The following is a 24577-nucleotide window of genomic DNA, read 5'->3' on the forward strand; positions in this document are numbered from 1 at the left end:
GGTCATACAAATGCATCCAGAAAGAGAAAATGATGAGAAGGTGGTTTTAGATAATGTGATTAAAGGTACCCATAGTTAAAGAGGGCTCACAAGAACAGATGCCGCTGCCTACGGGGCAGGCCGCAGTCTTCGGGCTTGGCTCCAAGGGGCTGGGCTGTAGCTTCATACACCTTGATGTTATCATCGTGCCTGGGATAGATGAGGTCCAGAGGGATTAACTCATGCTGGCTAAATTCACAAGAGACTGACCAATATGCTAGATCCCAATAGAGATGTTTTATGCAGAGAATTAAATAAGGAATAAGAACTCAGGGAGGGTTTTGGGAACAAGCTTCTAAGGGAAGAGAAACTAGTGGTCTTAATTGGAAATACCATTATGCTATCATTGTCTGGTGCATCATATTCATTAAAAAGATAAATTTACCCGGAGAATTGTAAGATTTTAATGCTAGCTTGTCAGGGACCCTAGGTTTTGTTGTCACCGAGGAAACTCTGGTTTCTTGGTTTTTTGCTAAACTCTTCCAGACACTATACTGATATTTAACCTCCTTAGACACGTGCAATAGAGTTAATTCAATTACACTAACTTCCCATTATTTCATTCCTACCGGGCCTTACTGCAGATTCACTTTGATCTCTTGATGGAGTCTTAAGACACATTCTCATCACATGTCCATGATCATTATTACATTGTCACCTTAAAAAATTATTTTAACTCACCCTGCTTCCAAATTCTAGGGCGACGTTTATGGTTCCCTGGTATTTCACTCTCTATTTCCTTGCCTTAAGCTCTAGGCAAACTGTTGGCTCGTTTGTCCTAAGCTTGCTCCCACTTCCTGGGGATGCCCTTGTGGCGGTGTTATTGCCCGCTGCTCGCTCCACGTGGATTCTCTAACATGGGACACTGACATATGAAATCCACAGATCCCCCTGCTCATAATCAGCGGTCACAGTCACATGCTTCCTCTGCAGCCCCTTGGCCAGGACCCTGAGCAGTCTTATTCTAGTTCACTTTTTAGGGGCATCGCTCGGGGCTTGCCATCTCTCTCTGACACAGACACACCTAGTCTACTGATCTCGCACTGATTCCATTCCTCTTCCTGGACTGTAAGTCTCTCCTTGCCTTTTCCTGCTCCAACTAAAATGTCATCATTCTATACAGTGGTTTCTGAACGTGGAATTTGCATTATGTCCCTAGTTGGATCTGCTCCTTGAGTGCAGGGATGGAGACATTTACTTCCTTTAACTTGGATATTCATCAAAGGGAATATCCTCAAAATATGAGTATGACTTTAGGAAAAATCACCTCATATATTTCAGTTTTCTTACCTGTCAAAGAGGGATGATTCTCCAGCCTGCCTCACTGAGATTTTATCAGAGCTAAAGGAAATGAGGTGCAGAAAACCTTGGACAGAGTCACAGTATAACTTGAGAAATTTGAACTCAGATTGATATGGATGGAAACTGGAAATTTCCCTTTTTAACATGACTGTGTTGCTTCTCACAGGGAAACCCTGGAGGCAAGACCCTTGAGGAGAGACGCTCGAGCCTGGACGCTGAGATCGACTCATTGACTAGCATCTTGGCCGACCTGGAGTGCAGCTCCCCCTACAAGCCTCGGCCTCCACAGGTAAGAGCTATCTGCAAATAGTCACCACAGATAACCTGCAATTATCTGAAAGAACAAGCTGCTTCTTTTATCCCTTCCATTCTTTTTGGATTTTCTCAGAGTCAACGGTCTAAGTTGTCTTTTTATTTAATATCAACGTGTGTTAGTTAACAAACACTTCTTTCATTGATTTGATTAGTCTTTTCTTTAAAATAACCCAACAGTGTTATACACAAACGTTATAAAATTAAATCTCTTATTCCATTGCCCTGCTCTTTTTCTGGCTTTGTCTAGGTGGATATTTTGTTATACGTTGGTATAATCTTCAGAAATATGGCTTAGCATGGCTATGTTAAACTTAGGGTGAGGGCTACATCTTTTCTAAGAAATTCCTTACGTTGGATATCGAGGCGGCTTGCTTTTTTGCTTGTTGGAAGTAATGCTATGTAGGGCATTTTCGTGTATATTTTCTTTGGAGCTATTTCCCTAACTCAGGTTTTTTTAGAGCGGGATTTCTACATTGGGGATTACGAGTGCTTCTTTACTTTTCTTTCCACGGGTGGTACATAGCTTATACTGGCACCAGCAGTTTGAATATATCAGTTTCTCCCCAATCTTACCAGAATTTGGTGACAGCAATTAATCTTTTTTTTTTTTTTTAATGCAAATGGTGCCTTGTTATCAGTTCTTCTTTGTATCCTTTGGAGCATGGCTGTTCTTCTGCACCTTCATTTATTATCTGCATTTTGGAAGCCGACCTCGCTTGTGGTCATTCCCTGCCTCCCTCCGGTCTGGAGAAAGTAACGGCAAGTCAATTTCAGGGCTTGTGAGTCCTCAGAAGACAGCCAGCAGGACTCTGCATGCAGATCTTGGACTGGCACTGTTGTCACCATGTTGTTTGACTCTCGTGGGATGTTTGCTTGACCTACAGCACTCCAGTTCTTCAACAGCAGCCTCTATATTCACAATGGTTCATTTCACAGATGAAAAGCCAGTCCTGCTTCTCTGCTGTCAGTCATTTCAACACAGAACTTCGTAAGGTGCTTTCCTCTTTAGACATGTTCCCGTTGCCTTTTCTAGGCATACGATGGGACTGTCAGCTATGTAGGGGCACAAGGCGAAACACACTAGAGCTCAGCTCTTCCTTAGCTCTCGTTACCCTTGGCTCCACTAGACCTGTCAGTGGTGAAAATTCACTTTATTTCTGTAAACACGTGCTGAGCTGCAGGTAGGTAGCATGGGCTGTGGTCTTTTGGGGGAACTGTTAGGAGGTTGAAAGGGAGAAAAATAGGACCGAGTTGTCATCTGTCAGGAGCCTATAATATCCTAAGTTCAACAATGGCAGATATATAGAAGCACAAGGAAAAGAGCGAGATATTCTTTGAAAGGTGGCAACATCTGAGAAGGTTCATCCGAAGATTTGCACGTTCGGCTAAGGGATGGGTGGAACGGTGATGTTGGAAGCAAGAGGGGAGAGAGAGCAGCCTGAGTCGCGGGGCAGGAAGGTCCAGGCTGCATTCAGAGAACTGCAAGCAGTGTGATGGCTGCAGACGAGGCCATCGCAAGCTTCAAGTGGACTACATGCCTGGGGGCTTCCTGCTAACAGCCTGTGGACTTGTTTGAATGCCAGTTTAAGATTTTGGTCTGTCTTTTATAAATAATGAGGGATAGTTGAAGGTTTTCAAGCAGGGGAAAGCTATGATTCATCCTGAAAAAGGAACACAGGAAATAAGACAAACTCTGAAAAGATGCAAGAGGATGGACCCAGGTCTCAGGAATGTTTTCCAGCAAACTGTAGTTTGATGTTAAGCATGTTTCCAATTCCACCCAAGCAAATACCTCAAGCCCACTTTCTCGGAACAGCAAGGCCACTGACTTTGCCCCTGGGCGCATCCATTTCGTGAGTAAATACTTCTATGCCCTCTCCTCCTTTTTAAATAGGAGTTTTGTTTGCTCTTTTTCTCCCCCTCCTGAGTTCTCATACCCTGATATACACTGGGGAGATTCTGCATAGAGGTTTTTGCTTAATGTAGCCTTCATCCTTTAAGACTGTGTCTACACATGCCTCCCATAAACCCCTGCATTTTAATGGGTTTATTCAGTAGCCACAGTTTTGTTTGAGCAATCTCACTGTGCACACAAATTCCTGATCACTGATATTTGCACAGTGCTTTACTGATTGTAAAATAAAGCACTTTCACATCTGTTCACACTTCAGTGAAATACAGATATCTCAACTCTGAGATATAGACGGTGTGCTGATTTTGTGGATGAGGAAACTAAGTTAGGACATATGACTACAATGTGCACACAGCTGGACCTTGAATTTAGACCTGTGTTTGATTTTTAAGTTCTAGAACCGGATTGAGGATATCCCTCTGAATGCTTTTCTTTTTATGAGGAAGCCATACTCAGGGACACTAATCAGTCACATGCGTAGCAGTGTCCCTTGAGTATGGCTCTCTCATAAAAAGAAAAATATTCAAAGGGTAAAAAAAAATTAGGGCGGAGGGGCAATATAGGAGTGGGGAGTGAAAGGTACAAGCTGTTGGGTATAAGATAGGCTCAAGGATATATTGTACAACACAGGGAATATAGCTAATATTTTGTAATAACTGTAAATGGAAAATTACCTTTAGAAATTGTATAAAAATTTTAAAAATTAATAGTGATAACTCTTAAGTAGAACAGGTTGAGAATTCCACTTTTCAGCTGCCTGTTCCGTTCAGAAATTAAAGAGTGATCCATTCTAACTTCTTTATTATTCTAATTTAGGAAAGCAAGAGTTAATTGGGAGAAGCAGCTCATTCTTCTGAATTATCTTTACTCTCGTGGAACTAAATTAGATGTTAGTATTTATTGGTTAACATAATTATATGCTGTGAGAACAATAATCACACACTTAAAATATTAAAAGTGTGTGCTAAGAGAAGATGATGTCCGCAGTAGACTGTGTTGTGTTGTAAACAGAAGGTACTTGAAAAGTCCTAGGAATGTAGACAGTTACTGCCCAATTTTGATGTTTCCATTTTTGATCCAAAGCAAACTGCAGAACCTGTTGAATCACCTGACTGCTTAAAGTAGGCTGGCAGGTCTGTGATTTCTCATTATTCAAGCATGTGTTGTGTGCTTTTCCCGAACCCACCTCTGAATCACCTTTGCAAGGCTGCTTTGACTCGTGGATTGAGCAGAAAAGGATCATATAGGTGGAATGTTTGTACAGTAAGTGGTCCAAAGTTGCTCTATTCACATAACAACTTTGAAAAATATCTGAGCTCTCGAAAATAGATTTTTATGGGGCTTTTTCTTCCTTTTTCGAAAGGGGCAATTTCCACTCTCAGATGTCCCAACTTTATTTCTGTTTGCTTATTTATCCATATTTTTATTTGGGAAATACGGCTTCATTCCACATTTTCATTCATTCAGCTAACATTTATTGAGATCCCACTGTGGATTAGGCATTGGAAATGTAGAGGTTGGTGTGTCAGCATGTTCTTGATCTAGAGTAATCCGTAGTCTTACAGAAGAGACAAATGCATAAACAATTCAGAGGGACACAAAAGAAGGGCTTTGTTGGATGTGCTACTTTAAGTTACTGTGTGACTCACCAGATGTTGAAATTGTTGGGAAATCAAAGATAGGAATATCAACATTATATTTTATACTTTTCTAGGGAAGTGTCAGGGAGGACTGCACAGAGCAGGTAGAATTTGAGTTCCCTTGGCTGCATATGTCATGGGAAAGGCATGGGATTCAAATGAGAGGATAACAGGAACGAGAAAGTCAAGCAATTTGAAAGTGAATGCCTTGTTGGAAGAATAAGGTAGTTCAGTTATGATATAGGGTATGTGGAATACAAAGTGAATGGCAGATGAAATCACAGGCACTAATTTAATACCTAAGTAGCCTTGATGCCCAAGGACTCTCTCAGTAAAAGGAGAAATTTGGGGGGGGAGGGGCAGGTAGCAACAGTGTTTCTGAAGACAGAGGGTTTGGAGGGTAACACCTTTAGCAAGTTTTACAGAAGATATAAATTGTACATCTGTGCCAGCCACTGCCCAGAGTCATGCAATTAAACTCCCTTAGTGTTTAGCAATAAAATTTCTGATCATTTAAAAATGTGTGTATTAGGGAGTGGTTTTAGAAAAACAGGTGTGAGAAGCTTGGAAGTGGTTGTGGGGTGAATTGCAGACTCAGTATGATCTGAGAGTATCACAGCCTAGAGGTCATGTAGCCAAACTCTTACTTTATAGAAGGAAAGTTTTTGTCTAGAGAGGGAAAGAGCATTGCTCAGGGAGGCTCAGTTAGAGGTAGGATGAATGATTTTTTTCTGCTTTGCTTGAACCATGATGTAATGGTTCCCTGTGGATGCTAAGGGCAACCAAGGGACACCTTGGTTCCCTTTAGCATTTCAATTAGTTTATTCCAAAATATCTCTCTTTTGTGGTACTTTCCTTAAAATATAGCTTGGAAACATAAAGGAGTAGACAGATCAAAAACATAAAGATAAACAGAAAATTTATGATAGTATAGTGTCTTTGAATTAGTATGTGTCTAGATCCCACCCATCTGGCTTTCTACTGTTAGTAAAAGTACAGCTTAGACTCTTGGGAAGAGCCACACGGGGTCACATTGAAATTCTCTTGATTTCTTAGAAGACAAAGGATAAATCCATGGACTTAACGATTTTCTTTCCCTTCTCTTGACAAAACCAGGCCTAGAGTGCTGGCCTTCGAATTCCTACTACAAAGCTGCCTTTTCTTCCCTGCAGTGAGTTTAGTAGGGTTGGAGCTGGTACCGAGGTGACTTGGAAGAACTTTCAGATATTGTATATTAATTGTAACTGGGGATTTAGTATTTTTGAATCAAATTTCTTTGGAATTGAAATTTCACTCTCCTCATTTAGACTAGTATGAAAAAAATTGGAGCGATTCCAGTGATAAGAATAGGGTTGGACCTAGTTTGATAGTCTAGGCTCCCAAGTTTGCCAATACGAAGAGCACTATCTTCTCAGTTCCCTGTGATCACCTCTCGAAAAGGAGCTCCGACTGTGTGAATTCTCCGCATCACCAGTCTTAGCTTCCTTTTCTGTATTTCTAAAATGGGCATGGTAGCTACAGTTTTTCCCCTTTTGCAGAGATACCGTATTGTTCTAGAGTTACAAGAAATAAGATGTTGGCTTTGAGCAACAGTCCACTCAATCCTTCCCATTTTTGTTTTAGGATTGCTAGCTTGTGTCTGGAGCTTACTTTGAAGCTTCAGGTCTTTGAATGTTTGGGGTTTATCCTTTCTGAATGCTGGTTGCGCTATCAATGATCTATTTATCTTTCTCATTTAAAGCATTTTAAAAGTATTGTAATTTCTTAGTCTATTTGGAAACTGAGTACATACATGCTGTTTGGTCACATGGACACATCTCGAATTGAAATTCCAATGCTGCCACACTGAGTCCCTTTCATGGAGCAATAATCCATGAGGCAACCTAAGAAATTATTTCAGGTGTGTCTGTGTTGCATGGAAGTCTTTTTATTTGGAATTCATGTGGCCTGAGGGCTTGCAGGCAGCATAATCAGGGTGGAGTCTTATGGTGCCATGGATCTTCTGTTCTCTTATGCTCCATGTTCTAGCTTGCAAAAGCCATGAGCAGCTGCAGGGGAGATTAATTAGGAATTAAATTTTTAATATTCCATATTACTCGTTGCAACCCAAACATGTAGGCTACTGGGAGATGAAGGCTGCAACATGTTGATACTGTGTGGTAAGATGTAGACTGTCCCTGCAGACTGGGAGATGAAGGCTGCAACATGGTGGTACTGTGTGGTAAGATGTAGATTATCCCTGCAGACTGGGAAATGAAGGCTGCAACATGCTGATACTGTGTGGTAAGATGTAGACTGTCCCTGCAGACTGGGAGATGAAGGCTGCAACATGGTGATACTGTGTGGTAAGATGTAGACTATCCCTGCAGACTGGGAGATGAAGGCTGCAACATGCTGATACTGTGTGGTAAGATGTAGACTATTCCTGCAGACTGGGACTTTGCTGCTGCTTTTTTGGCTTCTTGGGAATTGAGATAGGAACTGGGTATTACACTGTTGAAAAAGAGGAAAGGTGTGGATAGTGTCATTTTCTCTTCCCATATTCAACTGGGACAAAATGAGGTGCATACTGTGATTTGCTTAAGAAAGAAAAACAGATTTGTCTATGTGTCTGTACTGTCTGCTTACTAATAGTTTTCTCTGAGAGCTAGGGTCAAAGTCAAAATATAGTAGAAACCTCATATATGATACCAAATGGAGTCCAATAAAATAAGAGAGGCAAAAATACCATTTTAAAAGAACAGGGGATCTAATTCTTTGCGGTGCCCATATTTAGAAGATCTGGGTTATTCTGAATTAGTCTCTACCTGCCAGGAAGCCTCAACATTAAGTAACAATGAGGTCGAGGTGGTGGAGCCCTTAGCTGACTCAGAGTTGCATGCCGTGAGTTTGATGACGGGCAATTGATTTTTAGATTGTATATAATTGCATCTAATAACATGTATACCTCCTTCTCCTCTTTACGAGGGTGATGTTTGTGTTTGTGTCTTATGTGACAAGCATAATAAAGTTAACATTTAATCTTGTTTTGAGCACCATGAAAATGTAACATTTTCAGAGTGGAACTTTAGGTTGAAGATCTACCTTGAATTGAACCTCTACAAAACTTTTGCCCAAAAATGCCCATTTTACTTGTCCCAGTGTAAGGGTGTGCTCTGAGTATGTGGTGTAGGTTAGCTCCCAGCAATGAAATAGGAGGAAGGTAAGCAAAGCAGCTGCTGCCGAGAGAACCCAGGAGAAGCCAGCTCTGCTGGAGCCTAGGGCAGGGAGGGGGGGAGTCTTCTATGGTACCCTGGCCATGGTCCCTGGGGTAACCTTTAGCTGTGATATGTTTGCAAGACCTTGGCTCAGAGATGATTGTGTTTCATTACACTTAGTCACTCCATCCAGGCATTGGTTTCAAAAGAAACTCACAAAGACGCCTGTTGAGTTCTCCATTTTACAACAGCATCTTAGTGGAAATAATTAGCCTTATGTCCATGCAGACGCACACATCACATTTGCAGAATTAAAGAGCTTTCTTGTTAGGACTGGTTTTCTTATTTCTGTCATCCTCTCCCACTGTTTAAATATCTATTTTGGTAGCAGCCTTGGTCTCAAACCCCATGGTTCCCTTTATTCCCTTCTTCTTCTTCTTCTTCTTTTTTTTTTAATTTAAAAGCAAATAAACAACAAAATACAAATCCGGCTATATTTTTTACTCGAGATGATTAGATTTTACCATGGCAAGTACATGGGAATATTGTGTTTTAAGAGCAGAAGCTGAATCTCAGATAAGATATTGTCACTGTTTTGTGCATTTTGACATCCATTTCCTTTATATGCCAAACTAAAGTATAATGATGATGACGATGGCCTCTTTGGACAGAAGGTTGGAGGTGGTTAATAACCAATCCTACATATCACCATTTGTCATGGTGAGTAACTGGTCTGTCCTCTCCACAAAATACCACATTGGAGTATAACTGCTAAGTTTCCTTTCACAGTGTGCAAGAATTACCAGGAAAGTTATACATCGCCTTTCAGTGAATATATCAACTACAGATATGAAAGTTTAATTTGTTATGTTTCATAGTTTGAACATACATATTCCCGGTTTACATAAAACTACAAACGGGAATTTTATTGAAATAAAAGGTACAAATTGGGCACTTACTGCTGTTGAGCCAGTAAGTATAATTTTCATCTGTAAGTACAGACAGGGCCACTTGTGAATTTTAGAATTTGCCTCTCTGTGAATTTGACCTCTCTGAGGTCCTGGGCCCTCACCCAGACATGCACCTAATCTGTGCTGTCATATTGGGGTTCAAGACCACAGAATAGAACTGGATTATGTTTTGTTGTTCTAAATCACAAATTACTCAAATATAAAGTAAAAATTTAATAACTGTACCTCACAGAGTATACCTTACAGAGACAGTATAAAAGTGCATAATGCCTTAAGCTTGAACAGTAAAAATATAATTGTGTTAAATACCAGAGTATGAAGTCCTTGAGGCAAGATTATCTTTTCGTTTCCTGGCAAACAAGAGACATACAAATTCATATGTGCTGAATAAATAAGTAAATATTGTCATCAAATCCAATAATGATGTAAAGATTCACACCCTAGAAATCTGCTAGAGAACCCACTCCGGAATTGATATCAAGTTAGTATATGACATAGTTATAACTGCTTTCTGATTTTTCCATAATTAACAGGTATTTGCACCAATAAAAAAATAGTACAGCTGAGGCAAATGAGTTTTATAAGGACAACTTAATGGTAGCTGCTGAATCAGCTAAAATTTCTACCTTTACCCCTGCACTGCCTTATATCACTTGAAGGCAATGCACTTGGTTGAAAAGATGATATTATTTGGGGTTAAAATTCAATACTATAACTCTTCTCTTATTATTGGGTTGATATAAAAATAAATATCAAGTTCTTTTCTGCATCCTCTAAGGAACTGCTGAAAAGAGAAGACCTTCATGTTACTCAGTGTTGCCTGAAACAAAGATCAACACAATCAATGCTTTGAATTCAATGATAGGAGACAAAAAGTTACCTGGCTGATGAGCTGATATATGCTTCCTTTTTCTCAGAAAAAAAGCAAAAGTCTGCAGAATTATCATACGACTTTTGCTTGAGACCCTATGATTCATCTCCTTCCTTACCACATTATTTCTGATACTTCCTGACACGATATTTGAAATGATATAAGTGTATGCCAATTATAAGCTCTTTCACAACTAATTAATTGCCTTAACCTAACTTGTGCTTTTAAATGGAAATAAACTTTCTATCTGTATGTCCCTGTGAACATCCTTAAAAATATGTAAACTTCATACTTATTTTAAAGAGATAATTTAATTCTAAATGGATTCTTTGCTTATATTGATGGTAAACAGTGGATCCATTAAAGTAACATATTCTGCTTGTGTAAGTAAAATAAAAGAATTAAAGTGGGCTAAAGAGATAGAATATTTATTTGTTCCTTTTAAGAAATGTGGTGTTTCAGAAAGCTTGAAGTACTGGTAGTGAGACATGTAAGCCTGTTAACCGAATCATTTGTAAATTGTCTTGAACTGTTTTGAATTCCATCTTGATATTGTACTACTTATATGAAAATACTGGAAATTGTTATTTCTCAGGTACTGCTAGAGGTGTAGTAAGGAGTCCCCTTGGCTCTCTCTGCCACCAGCCTACACAGAGTGCTGTTTTATTTCCTAAATGGCCGATGTTGGATTGATCCTTACCAAGGCAGTCAAAGCCAGGGAACAGATTTTACAAATAGCATCCTGGATGACATAATACTCTATGTAATCCTAATTGTAGGGCACCTTTTCTCATCAGCCAGCCTAGCATAGCTAAAAATTATGTTGCTTTACTTCGTTTATAGGGAAGTCTACTTGTAGATGAGACCTCATAACCAGCGCATGGAGAAACAAAAGAGGGAGGTTCAGGGTGGTGTGCTGGCAGCTGTGTTAGCACAAGTTTCCTGGAGTACCTTCTGAAGGAAAGGTGTGAATGGAGGTGCATCATTCAGCCATCACCTCTCCACTACACTGCATCATATCAATGGAAAAAAGAGAAAGAAACTATAAAATTTATGACCAAAAATGTGAGAATTCCCTGGTGGTCCAGTTGTTAGGACCCTTTGCTTCCACTGCAGGGAGGCACAGGTTCGATCCCTGGTTGGGGAACTAAGATCCCACATGCTGTGAGGGGGCCAATAAATAAATAAATATCCATTCTGAAAAAAAAGAAAAGAAAATCTTCACGGAAACCTGCCATGCATGTGCTGCTGCCTCTGCCTCAAGTTGCTTAGTGGGTGCGTCTGCCCTTAATTTATTAAAAAAAAAAAAAAAAAGCAAAAACCAAGAAACAAAAATGTGAGGAAAAGACAGAAATGTAGCTTGAAAACTGAGAGTAGTAAAGGGTGGCTTTTTGAAAAGGGAAATGCGATTTGAGAAGGTAGCCATTGTGTATGTTTTAGTAAGAGCTCTCTTATTCATTGATTGGTTTGTTCACTCATTTATTTAGTTTTTTCTTTTGTTCACTGATTATAACTGAACATAAAAGCTCTGTTGAATTGTTGAGTGATATTAAAGAAGACCCAAATAGGTGGAAAGGTATTCGGGTTCTTTGCTTGGAAGATACAATATGGTTAAGGTGGCATGATCCCCAAATTGATCTGCAGATTTAATTCCTGTCAGAATTTTCCAATTTTCTTCTTTGTAGAGGTTGGCAGGTGAAGTATAAAATTCATATGGAAATTCAAAGGACCCAGAATAGCCAAAACAATTTTGAAGAGAAAAAATGAAGAGGTTTACCCCATTTCAAAACTTAATACAAAGCTACAGGAATCAAGCAGTGTGGTACTGGCATAAAGTATACATATAAGATGATGGAATGGAATTGAGAGTCCAGAAATAAACCATTACATTTATAGCAATTGATTTTTGACAGGGATACCAAGATATTCAATGGGGAAAGAATAGTTTTTCCAACAAATAATGCTGGGACAACTGGATATCCACATGTGAAAGAATGAAGTTGGACACCTCCCTCATATCATATACAAAAATTAACTTAAGGTGGATCAAAGACATAAATATCAGGAGTAAAGCTATAAAACTCTTAGAGGAAAACATAGGAGCAATCTTCATGACCTTGGATTAGTCAGTGATACCAAAAGTACAAATGGCTAAAAAATTTTTGATAAATTAGACTTTTTCAAAATTAAACACTTTTGTGCTTCAAATGACACGATCAAGGAAGTGAATAAACAACCCATGGACTGGGAGAATTCATTTGCAAGTAACATATTTGATAAGAGATTTGTATCTAGAATATATTAAGACTCTTAACAACTCACTAAGAAGACAAATAATCCAATTAAAAAATGGACAGAGGATCTTAATAGGCATTTCTCCAAAGATATACAAGAAGCTAATATGCATAGGAAAAGATGCTTGGCATTATTAGTCATCCAGGAAATAATCAAATCAAAACTACAATGAGATACCACTTTACCCACACTAAGATGGTTATAATACAAAAGACGGACAGTAACACGTTGGCAATAATGTAGTGAAATTGGAATTGTCATGCGTTGCTGGTTGATTGTAAAATGGTACAGCCACTTTAGAAAAAGTCTAGCAGTTCCTCAAAAGATTAGACATAGAGTTATCATATGATCAAGCAACTGTATTCCTAATTACATACCCAAGAGGATTAAAACATATCCACACAAAAACCTGTCAATGAATGTGCATAGCAGCGTTATTCATAATAGCCAGAAAGTGGAAACAACCTAAACGTCCATCATTTGAAGAATTAATAAACAAAATGTAGTATGTCCATAAAATTGAATGTTATTTAATCATAAATTAAATACTGATACATGCTATAACGTATATGAATCTTGAAAATTATGCTGTATGAAAGAAGCCAGACACAAAAAACTTCATGTAGCATGATTCTATTTATACGAATAGGCTAACATATATATATATAGAAAGACTGGTGGCCACCAGTGACTGAGGAGTGGGGAGAATAGGGAGTGACTACCAGTGGGGACAATAGTTATTTTGGGAATGATCAAAATAGTCTGGAATTAGATAGTGATATAAATATATTAAGGAACACTGTACATTTTTGAAGAGTGGATTTAGTGGTATGTAAATTATATCTCACTTAAAAGTTTAACAAATAAAGCTCTATATCAAGCAGTGTGCCTGGAATACATAGATAAAATTGTGCATGGCCTTCGCCTTAAAGAAGCTCACAGTCTATTGGGAGAATACAAACCTGACAATTACAGCACAGACTATACATCCTAAGAAAGAAGCACATATAGAATGCTTCTGGAAGAGGAAGAGGTAGAACTCAGCCTGGATGTTGTGGAAGCTGTCTGTGCTTTCCATCCTTACTTGGATAGGAATCTCTGCAGATAGGAACAGACTTCTACGCAGCTCCAGAGAGCAGAACAAAGCTTAATATTTAGAGGCCAAGAAAGGGAATCGGCAATACAGTATAAGGACAGTACCTTTCTACCAATAAAGACAGTTGAAGTTCAATGCAGGCTGCCTCAGAAAATGGCAAGTTTGCCTTCATTGGAGCTGGTTGAAATGATACTCTGGCATTTACCAAGTGAGTTATTTAAACTCTCTAAAACCTCGGTTATTAACCTGAGTTAATAATACATCTCAGAGTTTACATGAGGACCACGTGAAATAATGGGTGTGTGTATAATGTGTGGATACGCTATCTAGCACTTAATGACATTTATTACTGTTGCTCTCACCGCCATCATCATTATCAAATGAAGTTTGGCAATAACGCTGGGAAAAGAATTCAGGCAACAGATGGGAGAATTGATTTGAATGATGCTAAGATTTTGTGGTACTCTCATTCTTGGTCATAGGGATTGGAGTTTTCTGTTCCCTGATATAAAACTTGGAAGGAAAGACAGACCTTGGTCCTATTCCAGGCCCCCAAATTGACTGTTTCTGTGTCTAAGACAAACTACTCAGCCTCAATAATGGTTTTGTGCTGTTTGCTATAATAGCTAGTATAGATGTGTGATTTTTTAAGAACTGTTACTGACAGGAACCTTCAATGACCTTGGAAGATGGTCTTTACGAGTATCAATAGAACTCGGATGAACACTGAGAAGGGCTATAGGTGAAACAGTGTGAGGGTGAAGCAGAAAGAGACTACTTCCTCAGCCTTGCAAAAACATGTCATCTCTTAAAAACAAGCTGGACAACTTGGTTAGACCTCTGGAAACAACTATTTAAGATGTCTTACAAGGTCCAGAATTTCCATGACTGGCCAAAGATATCACTACCTCTCTTTGGGTCTGTTTCAATATCTGTAAACTGGACTTGAGGAATGAGATGATCTCTCATGGTGTTTTTAGCTTTGAGTTGGTATGGCTTTTGCCCTGTATAAAAGAAAAAAATATGTATATATTGATTGTTCTTTCTGTCCTTTTATTATTTCACTATAGAAGATTTTTCTGTACAACTGGTTTGAAGTTTCTGGGAGTCATTATGTGCAACCAGAGGAAAGTGTCTGCAAATTGAAAGGCCAAGTTCATGTTTTTCAAGATAATGTGAACCCGGATTCATGGTGTTCAGGATGATTTGGAACCAGCCTCACAGAATTTAAGATGATTGAAAATGCTATATATTGTAATGATTAAAATCATAGATTCTTGGACCAGACTGCCTTGAGTTTAAATCCCAGCTCTACCATTTTCTGTGTGACCTGGGATCAGTCAGTTAAGCTTTTTGTACCTCAGTTTTTTCATCTCTGTAATGAAGATAGTTATAGTATCCACCTCATAGGACTGTAATGAGATAAATGAGTTACCATGTGTAAAGCACTTAAAACAGTGTTTGGTATATAGTTAGCACCATTTGCAGTATTAGATCTTATTATTGGGAATTAAATGCTAATGCCTATTTTAAAATTGTCCAAGTTGTTGCTTTTATGTAAAAAAAGATTGATTTATAAATTTGGTCTGTAATCACGATACAACTCTGAACACATTATCTATCTTATATATAGCGGAAATCGTTCTTACAATATGCCAAGGAGTGTGGGTCTAGCTGTTCCTCAGCTTCTGTCCAGTTCTTTTGGTTATTTTAGTGGCTTCTGATGCATGGATTCTAAAGCCAATGCTAGAGCAAATAACCTTTCATCTGACATATGCATGAATCACCAACATCTATTTCTGTGGATTATAGGGTAATCCCTCTGATAACCAAATAAAGTTCACTTTAAAAACAAAAATCATGGGCTTCCCTGGTGGCGCAGTGGTTGAGAGTCCGCCTGCCGATGCAGGGGACACGGGTTCGTGCCCCGGTCTGGGAAGATCCCACATGCCGCGGAGCGGCTGAGCCCGTGAGCCATGGCCGCTGAGCCTGCGCGTCCGGAGCCTGTGCTCCGCAACGGGAGAGGCCACAATAGTGAGAGACCCGTGTACCGCAAAAAACAACAAAAATCATGATTCATAGATTATGATCTTGTCACAGTTTAATAAGCCTAATATTGGACTATTGGTATAGTTTATTCTCATTGTGTATCACCTGCACAGAGACTAAAGCGTGGACAGCTGTGGTCAAGTTACTCTTCTTCTGGATGCCCTGGCAGGTTTGTCGAGAAGAGTGCTGGCCTCCGCTCTCTGAATTTCTGTTGCAGTAGATCTGCAGTGATTCTCAAGAGTTCGTATTTCTAAGAAGTTCCCAGATGGTGCTGATGTTGGGACCGTACTTTGAGAACCCTTTAAAGCAAACATTGATTTGTCAGTCAAATGTTTTATAAGCAGCATCCTTTCCCTCCTTTGTCTCACCTCTACAGCTGTACTCTCCGAAGGCTCGCTCTAGTGTCAGTAGTGGACACTAGCCTAATGTCTTCATTTTCTGGAGGAGGAAACCCAAACTCAGAAGTATTTCCCCCTGGTTACACAGTAAATTGACAGAATCTGGAAGATTTTTGTTTTTAATTGAGAATGATTTGCATCTCTAATTCTTAGACTAAGCATTTAGATTTAGAAAACTAGCATTCCAATTCCAGCTCTGCCATGTTAGGAAGTATGAATTTTAGTTACTTTATCTCTCTGAACCTCATTTTCTTCATCCACGATATGAATACCTCCTCTGCTTACCATATATGGTTTTGTGAGAAGTAAATGACATACTGTGCATTAAAGTGCTTTGTAAATTATGAAGTGCTATACAAATATTTTTCAAACTCATTCCAGTTTTCAGATGCAATATCATGTTAAACATAGTATATTTTATGGTAGGCACATCATTCTCTCACTCATCTAGGGTAAATATTGACGTTTGTAACAGATTTTGGGAGGAAGTAGTACATTATAAACCTGTCACCTTTTGCATAGAATTTTTTTTATTTCCTTCCAACATTGATTTCTCTCCTAATCTGCTTTTAAAACTAAGCAATTAGAAATTGTCATTTGGCTATTTATGTATCTGAATACTTACATATATGTGAGATGTTGTCATACACATATGCATGTACTATGAATTTTTCTCCTAGTATCCTTTTATGTAAGATACCTGCAAGTCACATTTATTAAGAATGAAATATGTGAATTGCTATTTTGCTTGAAATGAATCTTTTTTTTTTTTTTTGCATTTGCGTTGGAAACAGAACTGAATTGAGCTAACAGAAATGGATTCTGCTCCCAGTTCTGCAATTAACAGGTTGTGTAAAGTCAGTCAATTCCTCTGTCTAAGGCTCAGGTCCCCATTTGTAAATGAGGCCAGATCTTACTCATTCCTTCCACTCATAGTGTCTATGGTATTAGAGTTATAAGGCAGCTTTTAAATGATATTTATCACCTTCTTGAGAAACTCTGAACAGAGTGTCCACATTGACCTGGATCTATTCTAATAGTATATTTTCCTTTTCATGCCTCAGGCCTAACTGCTGTTTGCATTTCATATGATGCAATATAACTCCACCATCCCTTTCCTTCAGGGTCTGACTGGGTTTCCTAGGGCTGTGATTCTGTTGGTATGATTGAAAATGTAACAAGACTGTGTCTTGTTTTGGATCCCCTGAGATAGAGATGCTGGGTGGTGTGGGTGGAGACAAGGCTTTCATGTTTTTAGTGAGTTTTTCCCTTCAGTGACATTCGGAGGATCTCCCTTATTATTAATGCATAGTAAAAAGTATTAGTTCCCTATTGCTGTGCAACAGATTGCTTAAAAATCTAGCAGCTTAAAAACAGCACACACTCTCACATTGCTTTTGTGGGCCAGGAATCTGGACACAGCTTAGTTGGACCATCAGTTCACAGTCTCTCCCAAGCCTGCAATAAGTGTATTGGCCCCAGAGTCTACAGTCTCATCTGAAGGCTCGATAGGGGAATGATCTGCTTCCAAGCCCAGCTGGTTGTTGTCAATGGTTCAGTTTCTCCTGGGTTGTTGAACTGAGAGAGCCTTAGTTTCTAGCTGGCTGTTGGCTGGGGACTGCTCTCAGCTCCTGGTCATGTGTAGCTCTCCAACACGGCAGCTCATTACATCAAAGCATGGAATCTGAGATGGCAAAAGGTAGAGGCTGCCCACCAGATATAAGTCATAATCATGTGAAACCTAATTGTGAAAGTGATATCCCATCACATATACCACATTCTGTTGGTTAGAAGTAAGTGACTGGGATCAGACCACACTCAGAGTGAGGAGATTATGCAAGGCTGTGAATACCAGGAGGCAGGGATCACTAGGGGCCATCCTAGAAACCTGCCTACCATAGGAGAGGGTGAAGTAAGACTTCTTGTGCACAGGGATTTAACACAAACGTGAATTTGCTTGTGGAATCTGGTGGATGTGTGAGTCAAGGACAGAGGAGGCAGGTAGGATATCAAGAGAAGAATTCAATCTGGAAGGAATAAGAAGTAATGAAAGGCTCTAACAGGTGTAGGAGGATTTCTACTCTCTGAGAATATTTGAGCTGTGTGGGGTTTTAGAGGTCTTTTGATCTAAACACTTCATTTTCTCAAGGACTCCAAAGCTCATAGAGGGCCTTGCTCAGGCCACAGGGGTTGTAACTGAGCCAATAGTTGGATCAAGTCTTCAAACCTCTTTGTCCAGATTGTCAGCATGATATAATGCAAGCAGCTCTGGATTTGGGGTAAAAAGATGTGGCTTCATGATTTTTCATTTGCCTCTGAGTAGCTGTGTGACCTTGATTGATTTACTTTCTTAAGATACGGTTACTCAGTTGGTAACATGGAGCTATCATTTGTCATGTATACTTATTTATGTGTGATGAACACATTGACTATTGTTTGTGAAAATTCCTTATGACCTATAACAGCCTTTTAGAAAAAACTATGTTTTTGTTGAAACAAATGATGTGCATAAAACAAACAAACCCTTTTCCCAGAAAGGGTGAATATCAGTTCATAAAAATACAGATAATTTTATCTATTTCTAGATCTGCATCAGTCATCTATTGGTACATGATAAACTACCCCAAACATAGTATTGTTTATTTTGCTCACAAATCTATAATTTTGGTACTGCTCCATGAGGATTGTTTATCTCTGTTCTGTGAAATATGGCTGGGTGGCTTGACTTGGGGGTGGAACATTCACTTTCAAGATATGTGACTATTGGTTGGCAGGTTGGTGCTGGGAGCTTGGCTAGAGCTGTGCATCAGGGATCATGGTTTCTCCCCATGTGGATACCTCCACACACTACTTGGGCTTCCTTATAACATGGTGGTTGAGTTGCGAGAGTGAATAGCCCAAGAGAACAAGGTGGAAGTGCATGCATTTTTATGACCTAGTTTTAGAAGTCAAGTATCACTTCCACTGTACACTGTTGGTTAAGATAGATAGTCACAAAGACTCACTAGGTTCAAGGGCAAGGGACATAGACTCCACCTTTTCTTTTTTCTTTTTCCCCCCGTACGTGGGCCTCTCACTGTTGTGGCCTCTCCCGTTGCGGAGCACAGGCTCCGGACGCGCAGGCTCAGCGGCCATGGCTCACGGGCCCAGCCGCTCCACGGCATGTGGGATCTTCCCGGACCGGGGCACGAACCCGTGTCCCCTGCATCAGCAGGCGGACTCTCAACCACTGCGCCACCAGGGAAGCCCCTGGAGCCCATACTTTTAACCACACTACCTGAACACTTCTATGTTTTTATCTATATCTCAGATCCTTCTCCATACCATGCTCTTGCCCACACCTTTTCCATCCCCATCTCCATCTATCTACCTTAAAAAGAGTGGATAGTTGGAGAAGCAGTATTAATAGGGAGGAATCACATGCAGGAGCAGTACTGCCTTTGAAGTGATGGGTCTAAGCCTGTCACCAGGTGCTCCAGGGACCAAAGCTAGGAGGCCCCAAGAAAAGAAACAACATGCCGTTGGTTCCATCCAGAGATTGCAGTGGTCATGAGGATTTTGCCTTTAATTTAAAAAGACATATGGGAGTCTGGGGCAAGCCAGGGAGAGCAGCTGAGTAAGAAGAGACAGATGAGAAGAAAAAATGGACAACAGGGGACAATATTGGAAAACTAAAGAAATTGAGGGGCATCTTTCCTTGTCCCACCAAAGCTCAGCTACTGGGTATTCTGCCTGGTGACCTATCCAGCAAACTAAATCCTATATTGGAATTGGTTTCTATGTTTGAAGTTTTATTAAAGTCTAGCCCCAAATTGAGAAAATTATAGCTAATTATGTATTAATTTGTATCAGTTTTTAAAACTTATTTATTCATCAAATCGTATCACTTCTTTATTCAACCAACAACTGTTAAGCCCATGCTGAGTACAGGATGCTGCAGTTTAAAATCAAGGGGATCACAGTTCTTACTGTTCCCCATCCCACAAGGGACTTCTAGTGTAGGAAACAGATGCCTAAACAGATAACAAGGGTCTATAACTAATGCAGTGAACAAAACTTTATGGATTCATAGAGGAAGATGCTCCAGTCCCCTCCTGGAGAGGTCAGAGGAGGCTTTCCAGAGGTGGCATTTACGTAGATATATTAAGGAACTGGAAATAGTTCAGCCTGGTTGGAACTCAGGGTGCGTAGGGCAGATGTCATGGCATATGCCTGGAAAGGAAGGCAGGTAAACGTTTCTGCAAATGCATTCCCTCATTCTGTCTTCCTGTCTGCCTTATAGACACAGTGATGACTCAGGACCGGGAATCTCAGGCAACAGACAACAAACATACACAGTGTTACATTTCTCTGTGATCCCTCTATCTATCTGTCCTCAGTGCAAATACCTCATTGCCAGTGACTCACCTAAACGCTGTCAGGATGGGGGCTAGAAATTCATGTGTCCCATCAGGGTAAAATCACACCAGTCATAAGTCACTGGAGCCACTAGGATCAGCCTCTCCTCTCACATCCCTTCTTTATAAAGCTGCTGGACCTGTCTGTAGCAGTGTCCTGTGGTAACAGTCATGATTTGGAAGGGCTTCACTGCACAAAAATCACATCTACTGTACAGTGTCTTTTTGATTATTTAGCACATATAGGTTGTTAATCCATCTAACATACGATGAAATTTAGGTCCAGAAATATGAAATGTCTTGCCTTAATTCTCACGAAAAGCAGACTGGAGAAATCATTGCTTAAATCCATATCCTCTGTCTCCAAGTCCCAACACATTTCTAGTACATCAGTGGTCCCCCATGGTGCGATCTCTGTTCAAATGAGCTCTGAGTGGGAACTCGGTATATCAAATGGCTAAAGTGAAACAGCTCTGGTTAAAATACGGCATTGGGACTCTGGAGCATCGCTGAGTGTTATCCTGCTCACTCCAGATGCTGCCCTGAGGCATCTCCATCTCTAATGTGAAAACCAGTCCCATTGCACTGTGCTAATTCTTCATATCCTTCCCTGGAGCCCTCAGGAAAAACCAAATGATCATTTTGCTTCTGAGGGTGGGATTAACAAGGGGCACGAGTCACTCACCGCCCATGTGGGGTCAGATCACACCACTGATCCTACTATGAGTTCCTGTGGCTCAAAGCCCAGCCCATGAGAGAGTACAAGAACCAGAAGATGATGAAGGCAGTTTGGTGCAGTGGGCAGAGCATGTGAATTCTTATCTTAATTCTCCCCCTAACTTGCTGAGGGATTTTTAGCAGACAATCTATTTCTCTTCTCTTGTGCCAGCATTTCAATTCACAGATGAAGGATTTGGATTCCTAGTCCCCTCGGGTTCTGTTAGAAAATATGCCATGAGGCCTTCATTCCTTGAGGAAGACACATAGCTTGTCCTACCTCAGACCCCAAAAGGATCAACCCTAGTGCTTCCCACTCCCTTTCATGACGTCCTATGGTAGATACTTCAGAAGTGTCATGTTTCATGGATAGAGAGAGCTTGGCCTGCTGAGTTGGATAAATTATCATCATGTAGGAATTAAGTACTTACTCACTTTTTGTCCATGTGTTGGTTCATTGGGTTCAAACATTTCATTAGACTTCCTGCCATATATTGCTGCCTTGAATGTGGGGATAATAAATGAGGAAATCCTGGGGGTGAAGAAGAAGGAGGGGAAAGGCAGAAAAGGAGAAGGGCTATGAATGTAAAAATTGCCAGCCACTGTATCTCTTGTCCTACAAGAATCAGGACAGACTTGACTCAGATCTAAAAAGCAGGAAGGAGGCAAGGTAGACACCAGGAGGGGCATGGATGGTATTGATGGCAGAGCCCTTTGTAAAAGGCTACATATTTCACCTTTCCTCTGTCCAATACTACAATGTGGGAAGGGTCCTTGGAAGTCTTCTGGATCAAGCCCCTCAATCTTAAAGAGGAGGGCAACCAGTCCTGAGCTGGAGACTGACGTGCCCACTCACAATGCTACCGCACACTCCTTTCACAGGGCAGTTTGTAGAGAATGGCCTCCACTGGAAAGCGGCGGGTGCAGGGGCCAGGTGGTCCTAAGATGTCCCAGAAAGCTGTGGGTCCATCTAAATAGTCATTAACGGGTGCTTGGTGCTAGGGGTGAGACCTAACTGAGAAGAAATAAAGACTCCCACAGGAATGGCAGGAAAAGAAAACCACGAGCTTAATATTTTGATAACAACAGGTGCCACTCTCATTTCTGGATTGTACTTAACATGTTTAGAGCCCTTGAACTTACGAAAATATGTATGAGATGTTCCAATACAAAACAGTTTCCCATATAAGCTGGATGCTGGTGGACAGTTTAAGAGAAGACTTTGTTTTGTTTTACTCATTAATGATTCCATTTTTGTTTTGTTTTTTTGACTTGGAACATAAAATATGGCAGTACTGGAATATACTATCTCCCCTCATATATTAAAGCTCCATATAATTTTTTAAAAATCCAAGAAAGATATAAATTGATGAGGCCTCACTGTGGTAATTCTACCTCTCCAAATCCTTTTTTCTGATGCCATGGACACCATCTGAAGACATTAGAGGATGTCGACTTGACTGGTATCTCAGAAACCTGCAAACAGTGGTTTTTAAAAAATAATTTTATGTAGTCTGTGTATCTTTGGTAGCTCCAAGCTGGATTACCAGACAATTCTGCTTTATAACAGTGGTCTGGCTTTACCACTGAAGGCTATAGCATTTTGCTTTATCTCATCATCTCCAAGTATAGCATGTGAGGTGAAGAAAGGACTGATAAACCCAATACATATAAACTCAGCTTACCTGAGACTAAAGATCGCAGAGGCCTCCACCACCACCCATTTCCTTTTCTTTATGGGGGAATGAAGTTGTTCATTAACAATTAAGTTTGTATTCTTATGACCGCCTCACAGCCTTTTCCTGAAGTGGGTAAGAAACATCTGAGCACAGGCTCACACGTTTATGCTCGTTCCCTGTCCAGCAATCTCTGAGTAGAAAAGTCCTTAGAGTGGGAAGATAGATTTGGAAACTTAATCTAAAGATGTGTCATTATTGTGCTATGAGATGTCTAACTGCCCTTCTGCTTTTCTTTTTTTAAACAAACACAGGATGTGCGTTTCTAAAGTGTTATCTGTCAAGGCCTTTATTTTTATTTGTAAACTAGCTTCTTCCCATCTACCTGACCCTGAGTTCTTTAATTTTTCCTTCACCCCTTTCCTAGCTTTCCCAGCTCTACATGCACACAAGCATACGCACATTCACTTATATCCCCATACTTACACATTTATACGAACACATCATATACACACCTACACTTACGCAGCCTACATGTGCATATAGAATTATGTGCACACAGTCACACACAGACATACATATGTGCAACACACCCCCCTCTACACTTAACATGCCTATGCACACACCTTACACATATAACAGAGACGCACACACAGATACCCATACATTCTGAGCACTACTTAGAAGTGTGATCTTTACTGTCTGAAGACGTAATAGTCATGGTCTGCTAAATGCTTTGCATGCATCATCTTGTTTCATGTTTATACTTAAGAGGTGGTACTAGTAGTATCCCAATTGAACAGAGGAGGAAACTGAGGTGTGAGAGGGGGTTAAGTAAGTTTTCCAGAGTCACACAGCCCATGACTGTATAAGCAGGAATTACAGCGGTGGCTGTCTGATTCCAAAGCCCATGCTTCTATCTACTACACAATGGTACTCTGAGGTAGTCCTGAGAAAAGATTTGGCCACTTGAAAGACTCTTCAAAAATAAATCAGAATTCTTTGCACATTGAGATTTATATCAAGTAACTTTTCCAGACAGGGAGGTGACCTATTATGGTAGGAATAGATCTGGACTGGAAATCAGAACATCTAGGTCCTTATCACTTTCTCTGTCTCTTTCTGGTGATTTTGGGCAGGTACATTATGGGAAAATAATTCAATTTGTAACCGCATAGAGGTGTAATTAAGCTCTGTTGAGATGGTCCCATAAGAGGTCTGTTGGAAAACACGCAAAATTATCTGCACTTCTGGTATGGCTATTTTTGTCCCCTTACCTCTCACACCATCTTCTGCTATTGACCTTGTTGCCTAGTTGTTTGCCTGGGAGTGGGGAGGTGGGGGAAGCCATGTCAGATCTCATCAGTGGCCTCTTGTTTATTCTAGCAAACACTTGGACTGGCTTCACTATTACCTCATTGCAGGGATATTCAGAGCCAAGACACAGCTTTTAGCTGTTGTGTATAGTTCCACTCCCTGCAAGAACCAGTATCTTAGGCTTATTCAGCAGTATCTTTTCCAAAGCGCTGCCACATATATGTTGCACTTTACTATAACTGAGAACACTGAGACATATCACTGGCTTAAATTTACAGAGTATTTAGAATATTTAGAAGATAGGGGATTTAGTAAAATAGGATTTATGCTTACCAGTCAAGTTGACTTTTCATTAGTTCATCATTCCTACCTTGGAAGTTGATGA

General features: G+C 40.1%; 1 protein-coding gene across 2 annotated transcripts in view; it reads left to right on the forward strand.

Moving 5' to 3' along the window:
* The window catches only part of LPP (LIM domain containing preferred translocation partner in lipoma), a 448510-nt gene that overhangs the window by 100154 nt on the left and 323779 nt on the right, over positions 1 to 24577 (forward strand). For both annotated transcript variants that reach the window (XM_065876726.1, XM_065876727.1), the window contains exon 3: positions 1508 to 1630. In XM_065876726.1, the coding sequence (XP_065732798.1) occupies positions 1508 to 1630 (123 nt within the window). The remainder of the gene's footprint in view (positions 1 to 1507; positions 1631 to 24577) is intronic.

This window comes from Phocoena phocoena, chromosome 4 (assembly GCF_963924675.1).
Source record: "Phocoena phocoena chromosome 4, mPhoPho1.1, whole genome shotgun sequence".
Taxonomy (NCBI): Eukaryota; Metazoa; Chordata; class Mammalia; order Artiodactyla; family Phocoenidae; genus Phocoena; species Phocoena phocoena.